A 21244-nucleotide genomic window follows, 5' to 3' on the forward strand; every position below is an offset into this window, starting at 1 on the left:
TTTGGGCATTTTTTTCTTTTAAAAAAGACTTAATTTTAATAAAGTTTTTAAAGTTTTAGAATTATATATGTTAAATATACATTTTTTGAATATTAAATTTTTATATTTTTTCTTTCTTTTTCTTTTTGTAAAACAAATTAAATGACCATTGACAAATAAGGTTCGGACGACCTTTTCGCAATTCTTTCTTTTTTCGTTTTTTGAAATAGATTTAAATAATATTTAAAAACTTATTATATTTTAATATGTAAAAATTTATTTTGTAAATAATGTATATATAGACTGTAAAAATAGATAAAATTGAGTGATAATAAAATAAAAATTTAATATTAAAATTAGTGCCTTCCGTACAATTTAATATGGTGGCAGCTTTTCTTATTGTTGTAACGTTACCATCTGAATTTTATATAAGACAAATTTTAGATATGATTTTAGATACTGGAACATGGTAGAACTAGAAGAAAGGATTATGGAAAATGATGTTAATTTAATTCTAAAACACGTAAGAGATTATTAAAATGTAAAATAAAAAATAAATATAATAAAATTTTAATAATAAAATATTTAAAATATGAATAAACCTATATGGGGCAATAAGAATAAAACAAAATCCATAGATGAATTAGAAGATTATTTAATATACCATGAGAGTAAAGATGTTTTGAGTTTAACATTTAATCGACCAGATGACTTATATTTGCTTATGGACACAATGTTACCGAAAGATGGAAGTTCAAATTATGAAGAAGTAATGTATATATTATGTTTTTGTAATTATAAAGAGGTAAAGGAGATAAATGAAAAATCTAGATCAAATAATATATCTTATCCTAATAAAAATTTTAAAAGTCAAAATAATAAAAACTTGAATAAAATTGAACTAGGTAAATTAATACCAAATGTTAAAAAAGAAATAAATTCTTATAAATTAAAAGAAATAAATCATATGATAACAATTGAAGAAATAATAGTGATTAAAGACAATAATGAAATATAAAGAAAATAAAAAATTTAAAAAAACTTTGGAAATAAAGAAAATTAAAACAAATATGAAAAACAGAGGCAAGGTGATTAAATATCTTGATGTTGAAAAAGTTTTTAAGAGTATGATATGGAGATCGTATGTTGTAGATGGAAGGAGAAAGAGAAAATTTTTTATAAAGAACAAGTTGAAGATAAATTATGATATAAAAAAATTGTTTAAATTGAAAAATAAAGGAGTAAAATTTAAAAATAAAAATAAATAATAAATAAAAAATTATTATATAAAACGAGACAATTCAAAATATTCTATTATTCCAAATTATAATTCTTATTCTTATAAATGACTTCGATAAATTATTTATTCCATTATCATTTCAATTATTCCAAAATTATTTTATTCGAGATATATTGATCATAATATTAATTTACAAACATTGATAAATAAATACAAATGATAATAAATAACGAGATGAACAAGCTAATCTGAGGATGATGTTCAAGCGAATGATTAGACGATAAGGATAACAAGCTACGAACAAACCAATGAAAAAGATATGACTGTGGCTAAACAACGAACATAATATCAAATGAAAATTCTACAACAAAGGAGAAATTTTTTAGAGGGGAAGAAGTGAACAAGTTCAATTTAACAAAATTCAAAGTCAAGTTCAAAAGCGAGAATATGACTTACACCTAGAAAATGATTGTTATAAATAAATAAAAATTTTGATAAAAAATATATATATAAAGTTGAAAATGGAAATGGGATGATCAATACAAACAGCAAATCAACAAGCAATGGTCAACCAACGATGTTTCACGAACGATTCAGCAAACGATAATTCGATGGTCAAACAAACAAACTCAAGACGCACTAACAAATGACTAATGGAGCAATTTAGAAACAAATGACTGGTGGTGAAGATAAGAAACTGAGGAAAGAAGTCACTTTAAAAAAAGGGAAATGTTAAATATACATTTTTTGAATGTGCCTTCCGTATTAATAATATATTTTAATGTTTTGACATAGCCAAAGGATTTCTTTGTTGGGAATTGTATCATTATCTATTTGATCATTATTTAAATTATATTGTGTAGTTGGTCACACACATATCATATATTGTAAAATATTATACATATATATATATATATGTGACGAAGCGTCTATAGAAGAAAGGTACTTAAATAAAATGTAATTTTTATATTATGCTAAAAAAATGAATGCTAATTTTAGTTTAAAAAAAATGAATATTATTTTTATAACGTTAAAAATTTACTACTACGTTAAAAAAAATATACATAAGGGAAGCAAACTTAATATTGCTTATATTTTAAAATAAATAAAAGAAACAAATCATGCCATACCATATATTTTTGGAGTAATTTTTTTAAGTTAAAAAAAATAACATTGGGGAATAGAGAGAAAATAATGCGAATGCATTTGCAATTTTAACGTTTAAAAAATAAGCATCTGGGAAGGGAATAAAAAAAAATGTTTATTTTATTTGTAAGTCACTAAAACTTGGGGAAATTTTTAATATTTATTTTTATTAAAAAATAATAAATATGTGAAGCACAAATCTTAAAATTTAATATTTTTACAATAACAATCTTAATGAAAATGGATATAATCATTACTCGGTCAATCACAGCAGGAACTTTATAATGAAGGGATCTTAAGGCGAACTTCCCCAGAACTGGAAGAAAATATTCTTCTCATTTATATATATGTGAATATTCTCATTTTTATAATATTAAAATATATCAAATTTAATAAATTAATTAAAATTTTAAGAACTATATTGGTTTTTCTTTAAATTTATATATATATATCTATATTATCATTGTATATATATTATGTTTACTCAAATAAATTGCTTAATTATCAAGTATTTGAATTAATAATCCTAACTTAGTGACATCCAATATAGCCCACGCCTTTAAAATTTTTTAAATAATATTAAAAATTTGCCCGAGTTACAGTGACACCTTTTTTTATTAATAAAAAAAAATTTGTTTAAATTATATATTTAACTGCTTTTTTTAAATGAAAAATTCTACTTTTTTTAAATAAAATATTTTTCTTTTTTAAAAGAAATAATTAATTTAAAATGTTTAATAATTGCAATTGTGCCTTACTAAAAAGTTATTAATGTTATATTTTCTTTTTTTAAAAAAAATTTTCGGGTACTATTTTTTAAATAATTTTTAATAAACATTTAATTAAATAAAAAATAAAGATTAAATATCTATTATAATATAAATCTATTTTTACTTAATATTAAAGGGAAAAAAAATATTTACTAGCTTATTACAGCTCATATTTTATATTTCAATTTAAAATTAACTAAATATATCTCCAAAGGATGGCGTTAAATGCATAAATATTAAAATATTATATTAGGAAACCCGAATGATTATTGGTTAGCGTTTTTTAAAAAATTTAGGTACATGTGGAAAACTTATTTTAAAAAAAACGATAGGTTTCTTTGACATTTAATTTATGAGTAGGTTTAGAATCGAAGAAGAACCGCAAATTTGTAAGGTACACATTGTTGGCGCTATTTATCGAAATCCCTTCATATATGTTTCCAATGCTTATAACATTATCCCTATTTCTAAAATATTGTGATTTGAACTATTACCAACTCAGAATCGGCCAATGAGAAAATACTGCATTGCTGGCGTTAATGGAAAATTCTTCATTTTTTCTTTTATATGAGTGCACATTTACCTATTAAGCATTATTCTATAAAATATTTTAAAAATATTGTGATTTGACCGATTACCGACTCAAAACGTGTTTGCCTTACAAATTTCGGTTATTCTTCAATTCTAAACCTACTTATAAATTAAATGTCAAAGAAACCTATCGTTTTTTTAAAATTAAGTTTTCTACATCTACACCTAAATTTTTTAAAAAACGCTAACCAATAATCATTCGGGTTAGAGGCCCACCCTCCCACGCCCGCCCATCTAAGTGGGCGGGTAAAAATTTTTTCGAGAATGGGCAGGCGGGCGGGTTATAAAAAAATTGAAACTATGAGCTGGCGGGTGGGTGGGCGAGTTAAGAAATTTAACAATGGGCGGGCTGGTTAAGGAAATTTAAAGTTTTTGTTCAAAAACAAACTAAAGAAAAATCATAATTAATTATATGATCAAGAACAATTTTTATTGTACCAATCTTTTTTTTAAGTGAAGTACACTTTACTAGTTGTTCGACATCTTTATCTAATTGTTCCCACCATTTATAATGTCTCGAATGGAATTCATTGATGTAATACCCGGATGTCCCCTATGCAATATATGTAAAACTCTTTTTTAAAGTGAGTACGGAAGGATTAATATGCCATTCCAAAATAAAATACCGATATCATTTTCTATTTTTATTCTAGAAGCTTGTAATTCTGGTGCTTGATTTTGTATATTTGTACCATTTATTAATATTTTTACTCTTCTTAAAATTGGATTTTTCTCGGTTTCCTCTCTAAATTCTTTTCTTGGTAGAGTTAATGTGTCATAAGTAAGATTTCTTATATATTTCACTGTTTTATCTTCGCTTGTTATTCTATCATCCTTTTTCTCTATTTAGTTTCGCGATAAAGCATCTGCAATTATACTATTAGCGCCATTCTTGTACATTATATCATAATCATATAGTTATGAAATTTTTCTAAACCGTTTATTATTGCTTTTGCTTCTTTGTCTATTGTAGAATAATTTTTTTCAGCGTCTTTTAGAGTTCTTGAGGTGTAAGCTATTGGAAGTTCGTTACCATCATCATATTTTTGCATGAGTACAGCTCCAAATCCTTGGTTATATGCATCTGTTTCTACTATTAACTTGAGGTCCGGTTTATAAAACTGTATAGTATTTTGTTTTGTTACTATTACGAATAGCATGAAAACGATTACAAAAATAGCACGGTATTTTATTTTGGAATGGCAGATTAATCATTTTTTACTCACTTCAAAAAAGAGTTTTACATATATTGCATACGGGACATCCGAATCTCACTTGAGGAAGAGGATATACTTTAAACGGATATCCTACTTTGGTGGAAACGACAAGAGATTTGCCAAAGCCATCACGATTAGCAAGAAAAATATTGACTATTCCTGCAACTAGTGCTTCTTCTGAACGAGGATTTAGCATTGCTGGAAGGTTTTTAGAACAAAGAAGAACGTGTTTGTATCCAGAAAATGTCGATTTATTATTATTTTTGCATTATAATTACATATAATAATTTAATTTTATATTTATATTCATTTCATAAATATTGTATTTGATCAAATAAATTGTCCATAATTTGAATATTTTCTTTTTGTAGAGGTGTATGCTGAAATATTTTTATTAGATGCTTAAAAAATTGAAAGAATGGCCATATTAAATCTTATAAGCGAAATTTTTTTATAAATAATGGGCGGGCAGGTGGACTGGTATATGTTTTTTTGAAAACTATGAGCGGGCTGGGCGGGCGGGTTAAATTTTTTTAAAAACATTGGATGGGCGGGCTTTTGGTCTAAAAACCCGCCCAATGCAGACCTCTAATTCGGTTTTCCTAATATAATATTTTAATATTTATGCATTTAACGATCCTTTGGAGATATATTTAGTTAATTTTAAATTGAAATATAAAATATGAGCTGTAATAAGCTAGTAAATATTTTTTTTCCCCTTTAAATATTAAATAAAAATAGATTTATATATTAATAGATATTTAATCTTTATTTCTTATTTAATATTATAATTTATTTAAAAAATAGTACCCGAATTTTTTTTTAAAAAACAGATAATTTAACATTAATAACTTTTTAGTAAGGCACATATTGCAATTATTAGACATTTTACCAACATTGCTAGTAATATCCATTAAAAAATGTTCACTTTTGTTTTATTTAGCAATAATTTACAAAACTTGAAAAAAGAAATCAAAATTTGCATTCGTAATTTATTTATCGATTAAAAAATATGTGGCTCACTATATGTGAATTTTCTAATTCTCTATATTAATGGTCATTCCTCATCCTTTAAGAAAAGATATGTTTGGAATGATAAAGGATTTTTGGGTACAAATATTTTTTTGAAGGCAGTTTTGATTCAATGTTTAGCAAAAATCATTAAAATATGATAGATTCGACGCGTTAAATATCATTCGACATTTTACTCAGAAACAAACAAAAATTCCGCTTATTTATAAATCTTAATTTTTTTATATGTTTTATAATAAAAATGGTTTTCAATTGCTTCCCTAGTGAACTTGAGTTTTGCCACTGACATATGTTCGATGAATTGATATGCTATTTTGATTTAGGTATATATCAATCAATTCTAAATAAGAAAATTTTAGAAATTGAGATAAGAGAAAGATAGATTGTCAAATATATTTATCAAACCCGCATATGCAACGTTGAAGCCACTTGTGGGAGAATGGAATCATTTTGATCAAGTAATTGTTGATTGTACAATCAATGAATCCCGAGATAGCCTTAGATCATATATTCGAGCTAAAGGCGGGCATTTTGAACATCAGCTTTTTTGGAGTACAACATTTGACTCAAAATTTTAAATAATGATGTTTTCCTGTTTTTGTCAAATTGTAAAGTTTAATAAAAAAAATTATTTTTTAGTTTGTAAGTTCGAAATTTGTTTGTCCAATTTTGAATGTGCATAACTTTCGACCTTGATAACAGAATTTGACAAATTTGCAGAAAACACTGATAATTTATCCCTCTCTCAATCTTTTAAATTTTATCGAATTATTTTTAGAATTGATAGATTTATTGCTAAAACAATAGGTGTATAAATTCGATTGGAACACAGTGTATATCTATATATAATGATTTCCACGAACCAATTAGCATACCTTACGATAGTGTATTTATGATTTTAACTTTATTTAATCTAAATGAAAATGTTTTCTAGCGCAAAGAAATTAAATTTTATACATAAGATTGGCAAATCTAATGACATATTTACATAATTATGTATTTATTATAACAATATTTATACACTATAATAACTCTCTAGTGGCAATGAATGTGAATGATGATGATATCGCAAATTGAATGAACCATTTTTTTAAAAATATTTAACCTTAACGTTTACTATATAATTTATCTGGATTTCCGAGTTTTTTATTTTGATATAAATATTAAATACCTAACTTCATCTATGTGCTGTCGAACGTGTGTTATGTAAGATAAAAACAACCGAAACTAAACTAAGAAACATAACTGTTTCAAATAATTAAAAGTTGTCACAACCTTTTTTTTTATAAAGGGGATATCTATGTACTATGAAATTGGAGGTGGGGATAGAGGACAATTAAGCATATTTAACGAAAAAGATAGCAATTCTGAAATAACAGCAAAGTAGTGTTGTTAAACAGTTCGATTTGTGTAGGTTTTAAAAATGGCTAACTCAATATTTTATCCGAAAAAAAATATATTACGCAAGCCTGAAGATATTGGTTTTAGATGCCACAAGTTTGGACTTCTATTTAACGAAATCTCTAGGGTTAGAAGATATTTTTATAGCTAAAATATTGAGTTTTCTAAAAATCGGTTCAAATCGAGCCATATAGCAACACTACAGGAACGTGTTAACAATGTGGTCATGACTAAATAAACGAATGATCTATTTAGTCTGCTGTTTATTAACATTCATTTTTATTATTCTCCTGATATTTTACTACCTAATAAAAATTTTATTTTTCAAAGCAAGATATTCAAGATATTTTACAATATATTACATTTATATATGTGTTTATTTAATATTAATAGATATATTAAATTACTTTATAAATTCTCTCATTTGTTATTTCTCTGCTGAGGAAGATGACAATCAGTTTAGTTTTAAAAAATCATTCAAGATGTAGAAAAGTGTAAATATTATAGAATTTAAAGGATTTAAATTATTTAAAATACTACAAATAACATCTTCCACTTTGTCAATTTTAATTATAGACCCAACCATAATAGTCTTAAAAAGAATTATTTGACAAATTAACAAAATTAAATTTAAAGTTAAAACTTATATTTGTTCAAAATTTATACAAAAAAAATTCAAAGGTGATGTTTCAAGGTATTTATTTATTTTGATCGATCGGGCTTTTAGATTAATATTATAATTCGATGGAAATATTTATATGTATTTTTTTTTTATTATGACAAAAAGTTTTTCGAGAATTTTATATATGAGTGAAGGAATTACGTATATCGCGTGCCAGATTTCTTATATTAAAAATATATAAATTTTCTTGATTTTTCTCTTCTAAATGTACATTTTTGTTAAAGGTTTTAATAATATAAATATATATAAAACAAATTTTTAATTATTTGAGACAATATACTTCGTTTCGTTCAAAAAAAAAAAATAGGTTATATTATATTACAAACACAAGTAATTTATGAATTATTCATGCGTTTAAAAAAACTTTTATAATTCTATTTTGTCGTATATTTTAATTAAATATAATTATATAATAAAATTGGAAGAATTTTGGGGAGCGGGGTAAAACGGAAAAATTTAGGTTCTTTTTATCATTTCGTATAACTATTTTTATAATCAAATAATCAAAAATAAACAATTGTTATAAAAAAAAATGTATAAAATATTATTTATAAAAAAAAAATGTTCTCGTAAGTTTTCGAAAAATAAATATTTTAAAAAGCATTTTAGAAAGAAGGTCTCTTGGTGGTATAGTAATCCAATGGTTCCTCTAATTGTATGGGTACTTGTCTGGGGGCATCCCTCAAACCTATGTTGGGCTGATTATTAATATTCGGATTAAAATTAGTTGGGGAATTGATCGAAGGGGGATAATACGTGTTAGGAGGTAGTTGTCGACTAGAATAGTCTCCTCTGTAATAATCTGGGTTAGAAGCAGGGTTGTAAACACTGGTAGGACTGGATTGGGGCGCGAAATTGGGATTCTGATGAGAGGGATCATATATACCCCTAGGATCTCTACTCATATTTGGAGGAGGCGTTGGGTAAAATCTATAATATTTTTGATAAAAAGTGTCATTTTTATGAGAAAAAATGAAACATTATTAATTATTTTATTTTACCTATTAGGACTGCCTTGTTGACCGTCTCGGATCGTGGAAGACATTGTAGACCTATTATAATTCTTCCAAGCCCTTTCTTGTTCCCTCATTTTTCGGAATTGCATATATTCTCTAGCTAGGAAAAAGGCACTTAACATATACAACAGCGCAGCTATGAAGCCGAATACCTAATTTTGTATTTGTATTGTAGTCATTGTAATAAATGTTGTGAAAGTTTATTATGAAAATTTTGGTTTATTTTTTGTAAATATTAAGATGTGAATATATGTTTTTTTTTGGATTATATAATTTTAATATATTTTTATTAATATGTACTTTATTATAACTTTTAATTATAAATTAGTTTGATTAGTCTCATTTCGGTAGGCCATTTTTTTCAATATTAGTCTCGAATTGAGGCTGGTAAAAACTAGGTTCAACATGCATATGCATTAAAATTTAGGTCTAAAAATTTAGTAAAATTATAAAAAAAAGGGGATAAGAAAATATTTAGAATTTTCAATGCTCGCGAAGGAACAGAAAAATAATTATTAAATTGTAAAAATTTCTAAAGACGTATTTTTATTTTATAAAAAGAAGAGGTTTATAAGATTGAAGCAAAAATATGTTTTTAACAGATAATTTACTAAGTAGGGAACATCTTAAAAAGGTTATAGTATGAAGCGAAGAGAAGATACGAATCATAAAACAATTAAAAATTTTTGTGAGAGGACATTTAGGTGATTGTGAAAATATTATGCAAAAAGATTAGGTAAATGAAGAAGATTACTAAGAGTTATTAATAGAAAAAGAAATGGAGAAAAGAATTAAAATATTAGAAATAAAATATTAGCATTATGCAACATGAAAATTTTAAATAAAATTAAAATGAGAAGTGACGTGAGTATTGGTTGAGAAATAATTAAGATTTGAAGTTTTAGACTTATTATCCAATAGGTTATTAAATTGTAGATCAATGGAGATAGATGTTGAAGATTGAAGGAAGGCATAGTATTTTTTTTAGTATGATACTGATATAATTGATAGGGTAAGAATGTGCTGGAAGAGAAAAAGTAAAGGTTTGATTTTGATTTTTTAAAAGAGGGTTATTAATTTATTTAAAGTGTGATAAAAAAAAGTTTTGTTTAAAAAAAATTGGAGATTGCTAACAGAATATGTTGAATTTGGAAAAAGTTTTTATAATTTAATTAAAACGTTTTAAAAATAATATTTTGTTATAAAGGGTTGTAAAAGTATATTTGTTATTCAAAAAGTTAGAAAAGGAGTATTTGGAGATTCAAAAAAAGTTAAAAAAATATATTTTAACACGAGAAGTTGTTAAAAAGTATGATAAAAAAAGAATTGTTTAAAAAAAGTGCCAAAAAGAATAATTTTTATGGTTAAAATTATGCGAGAAGATGTTTAGTTGAAAAGGGACGAAAAAATTATGGAAAAGGCGAATAGAATATGTGGCTAGAAAGAAGAAAAAAATTAATTGTGGAAAGAGTGCAAAAAGATGTGTGGTTTAAGAGATTTTTATTAGGTAATACTTGATTAAATGACAGTAAATATGATAGACCAAAGTCTAGAATAAATCCAATTGTTTACGAGCCTTAGCCGACAAGACAAGGTTTAATAGTTTACATACAGTCATTAAGAGCAAACTGACAAATGACTTTTAGCAATGAGCGTTCAATCGTTAGGAGCAGCTTGAAAAAAGGCTAGGAAATTTGATTAATCGTTTATTACAAGAAGTCATTATAAGCCAGTAATGCTAGACAAAAGGCCAGGATAAATCGTTCTTATTAGAAGCCCACAATTAGTAGACAAAAAATGGAGATCAATCTTTAGAGGATACACGAGGTCGTTTGATAAAGAAAATAGTAGAATTGTAATCTATAGTGGTCTTGGAAGAAACTATCGTTGGTATTAGTAGGATCAATCTTTATTGTTATACAAGCAATTGTTAGAAGACCCCAAATAGTTTACAAAAGGAAGATCAGTGTTAATATTAAAAAGCATGTGTAGAAGAAACGATATAAGAAGCGAAACGCTAATTTTTCATTGTTATTGCAATCGTTGTTTAAGATTAGGATTAATAGTAAACAGTAAACACCATTCTTATTTAAAATGATAATCATTACTTTAATTTAATTCTTTTTAAGCAAGAGACACTTAATGCGCCCATTTTGGACAAAAGATTATATCTTAAAGACATAAATAAATAATTAAATTTCAAAATGCTATCCACACACAACCCAGTGTTTAAATGAAAATGACAGAACTTTCGTTAATGATAATTAATTGGAATGAATAATCCCTTTTAAATCTTGAAACTCATCAATTAATTCCAAGTCAATTAAATTTATATTAAAAAAAAAGTTCATTTAACTGAAATAAGAGTAACCCACCTCCTACTTCACTCGTAAAACTTAATAAGATAACTCCTTATTATCATTATAATATATATTAAAGAAAAGAAAACATTAAATTTAATACAATATATCTAATTTTAAAAATATATACTGCGCCGACGATGTGTCCAGTTGAGCATACGTTCAGGGCCAAAAAGATAGAACTCACTATCAATAATGTTATGGCTATCGCATGGTACAAAAAGTCCTAATAAAATATGTATTACCATAAGAGTATTATATATATAGTAAATATTTTGTCTTAAAACATTTCAAAAATTAATTTTTAAAATTTTGTTACAATGAATATTGATTCACGCGATTCGGAAAGATTAATGACTATCGATAAGGCAGCATAAAAATGTCTATCCTCTATAAGATATCATTTATTTTTAAACCTTATTTTGATGATTAAAATAAATTATGTGGCTTATTCCCCTAGTTAATTAAAATCTTGGGTTCGGGGAAGCATACTTTGTTGACAAGACTTATACTATTTACCATTATAACATTGCAAATCCCACCCCATCCCCTCCACCCAGATATAATTACTTATTAAACTTATAACTCAATAGCGTAGCACAAGGACCCTGCTGGACACAGAAGGATCTCAAAGTTTTCAAAAATTTAAGGGCCCTAGAAATAGAAATTTTTGAAAAATCTTCAATATTATATGAGCGAAATATAATCTGGGGGGGGGATAAGAATTTGAAATTAGAATCGAAGGTTGCTCTTAACTTTGAGACAAGTTTTAGATTGACTTTACTAATAATATTAGTTAAATCAAAATCGTTGAATCTTAGGAAACCAAACCGAAACAGGTTCTAATACTCCATCCTAGCTTTTAGCTACGAATCTCGCCTAATTTATATTAAATATATATATGTCAAAGATACATAACTAAAATTAGTAATTAATTTGCGTTTAAAAAATATAATCCACAAAGACGAGAAATTTCATAGCTAATTTTATTGAGCTCAAGACGTTTTGTAACAAAAGTAAAGATATTATAAGTATGTATTGTTCAAAATGTCTGCTTGCTTCATTTTATCAGTGTTTTATGTTTTTTTTTAAATGGCATAAAAGAGTGTGAAACAAAAACTAGGGCCATTTTTTTTAAAATTTAATTTCTAAAAATATTGAATTATGCCGGAATCGTATTCCAACATGTATTGATACCTATCCTGTGAATATCAAACAATTTTGCCGTAAACACATTTTTGGGATTTCTGCTGTGTCTCCCAGTTCCAACCCAAACATTGACCCTATAATTACACCCTAAAGGTTAAAAATCTAGGAAGTACCATGACCTTTCAGGTTTATATTTCCTAGGCCCCCTAGGCTATCCCTCTTTTTTTTAGATTTTAGTTTTAAATCATTCAAAATTGCCGTGTGAGTATAGTTGGGTACTATATTCTTAACCGTTTAAGCCAATTTTTAGTCGGCTAAAATATTGGGAATTTTTTAGCCGATCATTTTCCCCGGATCTCAGTGAGGGCTTTATTTTGTTTGTTTTATTTTTTTTTTAATTTATTGTCCCCCCCCCCTTCCCGCCTTTTAGTTTATCATGTAAATTTAAAAGAAAAGATTCATGACAAAATTGTTTGAACTTAATAATAGGGTTTGATATACTCTATATATTCTAAAATACTAAGGTAAAATCAAGTCATTCAAACATGTACCATAGATGATCGAAGTTTTTTAAAATTTGACAAAAACCCGGGTCTATGAAGCTTAGTCCAGAATTGCTAAACTTCTGCTTCATATACCTTCAGTTATTTAGGTCTATTTTTTTCTTAAAAGGATAGGAAACACTATTAAGTGGCGTTTTTCCTAAAGCTCTAGGTTATGTTATATTTGTATAAAAATAATCTTGGATGTAAATTACGAGAACAGGCAAATTTCCGATTCCCACCCCTTGTTTAGCCTATGCGTCAGTATGTCATAATTATATAATACATTACAAGTTTCTAAAACTATGGAGTCCTACTCTATTTGTATGTTTAAATTATTTTTAAAGCGGGTTATGAGTATGAGGCGGATTTTCTATGCTAACTTCTAAATATATAAGATAAATATAATATATTACCAATATGTAGCAATCAAAACACCTCATTCTCCATTGGCATTGGCACAGGTAAATGAAAAAAAATATGAGGTTGATCCATATGAGAGTCATGGTGACCGTGCTGAAAAATCGATAGGACCTGAGACCAAAAAAACACCAATTAGCCAATTCTACAGCTATGAAAGCTATTATAAGAGGGATCTATCCAATGAAACATAATTATATATATTTTCTAAATATTAAAAGCTAAAAGGTGTGTATAATTAAAAATAAATGACAAGGGCCCATTATAAGATTAGACAACAACCCCAAGAACACTCTAAATGCTTTCACATCTCAATTAAATTTTATGTTTCTCGAGGATGAAGTAGGATTTTAAAAACAAATTACATTGTAGTTTTCGAGCAAATAATATTTCTAAAACTTTGGCAGTGACTTATTCTTATTTAGATTTTTTATGCACGAAAATTACAAAAGATTTATACTTATAAAAAAGAACTTTAAAAAAATTTGGTATATAAGTAAAAATTTGATCAAAAACTTCTTCTTCGGGCTATGTCCAAAATCTTTTTTAAAAATTCGAATTGTTTTAAAACTTTTAAAATTTTAAATGAAATCGAATGTTAAATATTTGAAATTTTCTAGGATTATATTTTGGGCATGGTTTTATTTTTATATTTATTGATATTTTGGACCTAGCCTCGAAAAGAAAAATATTAAAATAATTTTTTTCCAACTCTGTTTTTAACTTTGTTAAAAATTAATAAACTCAGAAAGAAAGAAGCTAGACAGTTAAAATTTTTATATTATTTAGCGACTTTAATTACTAATAATTAATTTTAGACTTCCTTCACCTAAAAGATTTTTACTATATTTGTTTGCAAAATTTTTTTTTCTTATAAAACCATAATCATTCACTCTTATCACTCGTAGACTCAGCTAATCATCGCACTTCATTAAATATATATTCGATTGTCCAAAATATGAAAAACACGATTTTACCAATTGTAATAATCTGAGAAATCCACTAGGTCTAGCAAAGACAGAAGTATCACCCCTTATCAGAGGGCCATCTGTTTTGTCGAAACATAGCGGAATGCAGCCACAACATTTTACGCTATAACCCCTCTCCTTTTCCGTTTCTGTTATAACTCTTTCTCCCGATCTTTCTCCAACATTCGGCGGGAAGCCCGAAACGTTGTCCTTGTAGGAATATGAATATCCACTTCTTTCCATTTAAAAAGTGTAAAGAATTTAGATTTAGTAACCAAGGTTTATCGTTGTTTAAGCTAGGCTAAAACAAAGTCTGAAATGCCAAAATAATTGATATGGAATGACGAAAATTTATGTTGTATTACTATGGTGGGTATGGGCCCATATTTTTTTAATATTGATATCAATAAATGATTTGACGTGTTATCATTATTTTTATGTTACGAGATCTCTAAATAAAAAAAATACAATAATAGATTTAAATCAGCTATAAATGTAATAAGGGTTAAATTATTATGTAGTAAGATATATTAGTGTATGCCCAACATTTTTTTTTCAAGTTTATTATATTTTAGCAATAAATTATATAAATAATTAAGGAGGTGGATTTTTTTTTATGATTAAAAATCGATTTAATAAAATTGTTTTTATTATAATTGATATTCAGTATTAATATTTTTTATTATTTATAATCTCCATGAAAATTTATAAACGATTGAGGTAAAAATATAATATTATATTATTTTATTAATTTATAAAAAGAAGCATAAAAACGATTTTGTAATTTATTCCCCTTATCTGGGTTAAGAAAATAGGATATACTAATAAAAAATAATTTTATTAGGGGTGGATACTTAATAAAATAAAAAAATTTAAAAGAGGAATGAAATTTTCACATTATATATTGGAATTATTCTATTCTTTTGTAAAAAAAAGAAAGAAAAGGGAATGGAGAATCATATAAAGGGTCGTACACTAGGAATTTTTGCGGGAGTCGGTAGAGAGGGGGCACCATGGGGTGCATTTTTGCATTATTTTTAATTTTTGAAAGGCAATTACGCCAGGCCTCAAAGGAAGGGGATGCCAGAAAAATAATTTAATATTCGATTAAATTCTTTCTGTCATATGCTCTAATAACACTAAGTTCATCATTTTTAACATGGGATCGATTGAGCTTATAACATTAATCTGGCCATATTAGTTGATATATTATAGAAAAACATTTAAAAAAAATTGTAATAAATGACTAAATTTGGTAATTTGTATAAGCAATAATTTATATAATAATTATATTGTACTTTAAAAATTAATATTCACTTAAAACGCCAAAAAAAAGGAAATTTCTAAAAAAAAAAATTGTTTTTTTTATTGGGAAAGTGGCAGAATTTTAATTAGGAGACAGGTTCCCAAATACCCCTTCCCCTCACCATTGTTTTATCTTTTTACACATGTTTAGCAAACAAATGGATAGGTTAGATATATGAAAGAATGAATGAAAGGATGGGTTTCAAAGCTTGTTCAGCTTCTTAGTTATATCCAAATTTTCTAGAAAGAACGCTCTATAACACTTTAACCAGGCTTTTTGAACCAATAATTCTATCCGAGTTATGCAGGAGTTCAGGCTCTATTTCTTTTTTAACACGGATTCGGTAGTTTCACAGTACAGGTTTAGTTTAGGAAATTTCGGCTAATAAATTACCACAGACGTATTATGATGAAAAAATTGTCTTCAATTTTATTTATTTACTAGCCACTCATCATTTTCGTTACTCTGCATTCACAGTTAACGCGAATTCGCGGCGAAGTATACAAAATATACTATCAATGTATTCATGGGGAAAAATGTGCCATAAAGACTTGATAAGGTATCACTATTCGAGAATTCGGGTTTGGTCTTGAACCCGGCTCTGAAACGGGGAAGATTAATTATTTAATGTAATATAATACCACTTTAGATTATACGTTACAACATATTTGTCAGTGTTAAGCGGGCTACTTTTTTTATATAGAGTTTACGATAACGCGCTACTATTTTCTAAAAAAATAGTTTACTCCGCTACTTTTAATAAATATCATAATTTTTTAAATATTTTATCATTAAATTTGAAATTATAATATTGAAACTTAATTTCTAATTTTAAAATTTTAATATAATTTTGAATTGCTTTTAATCATATAAATCCAATCCACCATCTGATAAAAAAAAATAATTAAAAGTATATCTGAAAATGAAACGGAGTAATGATAACGATATGGAAGATGATCTTAAAATTTCCCTTTTCTCAAATTTGGTATAAAAGTAAAAAAAAAATAGTTCCAGTGCGTATTACATAATAAAACTTAAAAACTAAACTACCTATATATATAGTGCGGCAGCGTTAGTAGGTGGCCTTTATAATTAATAGCATATTTACAGTTACCAAAGTAACGAGACAACATATTGGACCATAAAGAACAGCAATAAATCACAATATATTTCGAAATTTAAATGACCCTATCGTATTAACTACGGCTTACACATTTGGTAAACTCGCCCTCTTTATTTTTTTAATTTATTTTTAATATAATAATAATTAAATAATTCACTCAAGGATTAGAAAATATTATTGATAAATCTTTTATCTGAAAGTGTCTTGATTTATAAAAGGCAAAAAAAAATCTCTTTCCCTAAACTATAAAATGAATGCATTATGAAAATATAGTGTTACATTTAATATTAATGGAGTTTCATAAGGAAACAAAAGCCGAAATATATTTTTTTTAATAATAATATTGATAATAATTTTAAAACAATTTACCCAGAAGCTTTTTCCTACACATTTTTTTTAAAAAAAAATTTCTCTTAAAATAAACATTAGCTTTTATAATGCCTTGATAATGTTGGTGTTTATATGAATAATAAGAATAACCAAAACACTCACGAAACATTAAGCAATTTATTTGATGCTTGGAAACCATTTTTAAAAATAATCATCTCCAAATCAATTTTTTCCCCGTTACGTTATATTCAAGATTGATTTTAGACTATTTGACCATATTTGACTGATATATAGTTTTTGGATAGGTCTATCAAAATAGCCTTGTTTATTAGTGGAAAACATTTTCTTTGGTGTTATGTATTATATAACTTAAACTATCTCGCTAAAAAAACTTGGCCATTTTTGTTTTAACCATAAATCAAACCAAATTTAGCTTCTTCAAATCAATTATTTGCACGGTTTAACATTTGCTCAAAATTCAATGTAAAAAAAAATTTGGGGCATGCCCAAAGAAGATTTTTTTGCAAAAAACATTTTTCATTTTGCTCAAAATTTTTTTTTACGAAAAGATTTTCAATTATTTTGATCTTCTAAGATATTTTGCTCAAAATTTTGGGCGATAAAAATCTTCAATTGCTCATTTGAAGATTTTTGTTGATATCATTATTTAAAGTTCAAATAACTGAAATGAAATATACATAGTTGTCTAACATCATTAAATGGGATTTAAACGGTGAAATTAAAGCAATGATTTGCATTTTTTTCCCCAGGGATTTCCAGGGAGAGCCATATAACCATTTAGCAAAGTGGTAAGGTTGCCCTTAGGATAAATCCATATAACCTCAACACGGTCTCGACTCTAGTCACCATTAATCAAATCGAAAAAATTTAAATATAATCGAGATGGAAAAAAAAAATCAGGGGTGGTTATTTATGATTAAATGAATAAGTTTTACAATAAGTAGGTTCTCAAATATTAAGTTTATATTAGAGAATTAGGCCTTGAACTGTATTTTTTTAAGGCAAACCCCTCCAAAATTATTTAATATACTTTTTAATCCTTTATATAAAACAAAACAAATCATTTTAGAAGCATAAAACAAAGCAATATTTAAAAGAGACTTAATAATTTTTTTTGATAAAGCTTGTGTGACATCAATAATATTTATGACTTTACACCTATGAGTCATATAAAGGATATGGTGAAACCCTCTAGTCAAATGTAGTATATACAATGGTATAAAAATCAAAAAAAAAATTGGGATAAAATTTTTATTTATTTAAAATGCTGCAATTTGTTAATGACTTTGCCATTAAATTATTCTTGAAAAGAAAAATTCAAATCAAAAAAACATTAAAAAAAATTAATAATAATTTAGCAAAAAAAGTAAGTGTATTTATAAATTTGATCTTTTTCCTCAAAGACATAGAAACACAATTAGATCCCAATATCCGATCATGCATAAATAAAAAGTAATGAACCTGGAAAAGTTCTAAAATGCATTATCAAACATAGTAACTTTTACTATTTTAATATAGAATTCGAATTGTTGATCATAAAAAAAAATTGTCTAAAATTAATAATCTCTAAATTCTGAAATAATTTTCCGCCAACATCTGATTCTTCTAGAGGCACAAATAACGCGTTATTAACGCCTTTATCACCTTTCCCCAATTAGATAACGGCGTTTATTCAGATAAAGGCGTTACTGTTGAAAACAGGAAACGCCATTTTAATTTTCCAAAAGGAAAAGGAATTACTGTTGAAAACAGGTTGTGGCATTACTAAAAACTATGGTGGCGTAAACTTTTTGCGTTACTCATTACTTTTTTAAAATATGTGTTTAAATATTATTATTGTTGTAAGATATTATATATATTTTAACAAATTTTATAAAAATTTTAAACAAATTAAACCCCAGAGTTTATTTAGATCATATGTTCAAATGTAATATAATATTTTTTTATAGCTAGTCTAATGATATTTGTGCATTAGCATCATCAATACCTTGGTCCTGAATATTGCATAATATTTTCGGGCTCTAAAGGGTATAAAGAGAACTAAATATTTTCAGATAGAGTAATCTTTACCGTAAAACAAGGTGGTAAACAAGAAGGTAGTATTTATTAAAACCGGGGGGGGGGGGTAAATTGGCTATGTTACTTTTTACAACTTAAAGGTTCTTTTTTTTAAAAAAAATCATAATTTACTATCCAATCATTGGCAAAAATATATAATAAATAATGTAATACTTATTCAAATTTTTTTTTGAAAGGTTTTTCAAACTTTTTAGGGGAGTTGAGCCCCTCCCTCCCCCCATACCTCCTAATGATGCCACTTATTGCTCTCAAATCCTTCCCGTAAAAAATCAAGGAAACTAATATACACTCTCATATTGATTTACTATGGCATAGCGGATTGTCGTTTAAAATTATACTACTTAAATTCTTATTTTATATTAGTTTTATTTCATAGCTATTGAGTTTAAATTATAATTATTCTTTTTGTAAATTAACTAGAAAGAAAAAAAAAATTAAATTACTTATTTATAAAAATGTATGAAGATTTACCTTTATTTAAAAATTCCTGAAGAATATACTAAAGAAATATAAAATATATTTGGAATAAAATATTTGCGACTTTTTGTTCTTTTGTAGGAAAATAAATAAGTAATTTATCAAAAAAATTAAATATTTTTTGAATAAATTTTGTTTTTAGCAATAAAAATAAAATAAATAATATATACAAAATATTTTTAAAAAAATCAAGGAAAATGTTGTAAATATGTTACTTTTTTGTAAGTATAAATTTTCTTTTTTCAAAGTAAAAGATTAAAAAAAGGTAAAAAAAAAATTAAACAATAATCTATAATCAATAAATAAGATGGTATTTTAAGTTAAATTTTTATTTCATTTTTTCATAAGGGCGGAGATTTTTTTATGTCGAAATGTTATGTCATATGTTGAATAATTATGACCTGATCTCATTATTCTGCAATTAAAAATTTTTTTTTTGAAACGATAATGATTTCTTTTTTTTAAAAAACGAGATAAAATTATAGAACCAATTAAATAAAAAGTGTTCATACCAAAATTTTACTGATATCGGTTGGTCGATATCTATATATAATAGTTGAATATTCTTCATTTATAACTATTTTATTTTTAAAAAGTACAATAGCAACTCCAAAATTATAGACAATTTACTAGCGTCTTTCCCCCTGTCCTTCTTCCATTTTTTTTCTCCTCTCTTTCCATCCCAGGGTCTGGAAAATGATTTAGGGGGCTAGATACAAAACTTTAATTTATCTAAGCCCTAAGAAAAAGAAAATCAAAATAAGGGAAGGAAATCTAAATCAATATACAAGAACCAAAATTTAGCAACCACTAAAATAATTAATTTTGGCTGCCTTACACATCGGCATTTGCATGGACCTATTTCATACTATATTATATATATCTTTTAAAGTTTTATTTAATATTTATTTTTTTTTAAGAAAAAAAAATATTGAATTCTTTAAATTTTATTTTCAAACCAAAGCATTTCGAAAATTTCAAGGATATTTTGGCAAATAATATTTATTTTTTTTACCTTTACGAGATATTTTTTTTTTTATTTAAAAATAATAAAATATTAATTTATCATAATATTATGTGAAATATTTTAAGAAATTAGTTAGAAATATTTTCATTGTCAATAAAAAAAAAGAATATTTAGGCAAAATTTTTGGCTTCAATAACCACTTATAGAAGTTAAAAAATAAAAAAATAATTAATACCTTATTAGCCAAGGTTAATAAAATATTGGCCTATCCTGTAAAGATAATATTTAATAAAAATGGCTTCAAATTTTAATCTTAAAAATTGTTTTTCAAATCATATTTATAATCAAATAAAAACTTCTCGTATTTACCTTTTTCTTTTATTATTAATATTGACCTTGATATATAATAAAATTTGGAGAAGCAATTA

At 25.8% G+C, this 21244-nt stretch overlaps 1 protein-coding gene across 1 annotated transcript; it reads right to left on the reverse strand.

Moving 5' to 3' along the window:
- Nucleotides 1-8114: 8114 nt before the first annotated feature.
- On the reverse strand, nt 8115-19990 carry LOC135923548 (uncharacterized). The gene is made up of 6 exons (XM_065458353.1): nt 19844-19990; nt 14523-14964; nt 13542-13721; nt 11565-11660; nt 9060-9226; nt 8115-8988 (listed from the first exon to the last, which is right to left on the reverse strand). The coding sequence occupies exons 2-6, from the start codon at nt 14754-14756 to the stop codon at nt 8664-8666; spliced, it is 1002 nt and encodes a 333-aa protein (XP_065314425.1). The 5' UTR covers nt 14757-14964; nt 19844-19990; the 3' UTR covers nt 8115-8663.
- Between the last annotated feature and the right edge of the window lie 1254 nt (nt 19991-21244).

The sequence above is a fragment of the Gordionus sp. m RMFG-2023 genome, chromosome 2, assembly GCF_954871325.1.
Source record: "Gordionus sp. m RMFG-2023 chromosome 2, tfGorSpeb1-WG-v2, whole genome shotgun sequence".
Taxonomy (NCBI): domain Eukaryota; kingdom Metazoa; phylum Nematomorpha; class Gordioida; order Chordodea; family Parachordodidae; genus Gordionus; species Gordionus sp. m RMFG-2023.

Coding starts and splice junctions, on each gene's coding strand:
- LOC135923548 (XM_065458353.1), bottom strand. CDS start 14,756: ATGGAAAGAAGTGGATATTCATATTCCTACAAGGACAACGTTTCGGGC. Junction 11,661..13,541: donor GTTTTGATTGCTACATATTG/GTAATATATTAT, acceptor ATATTTTATTAG/GACTTTTTGTACCATGCGAT. Junction 9,227..11,564: donor CTGGACACATCGTCGGCGCA/GTATATATTTTT, acceptor ATACAAAATTAG/GTATTCGGCTTCATAGCTGC.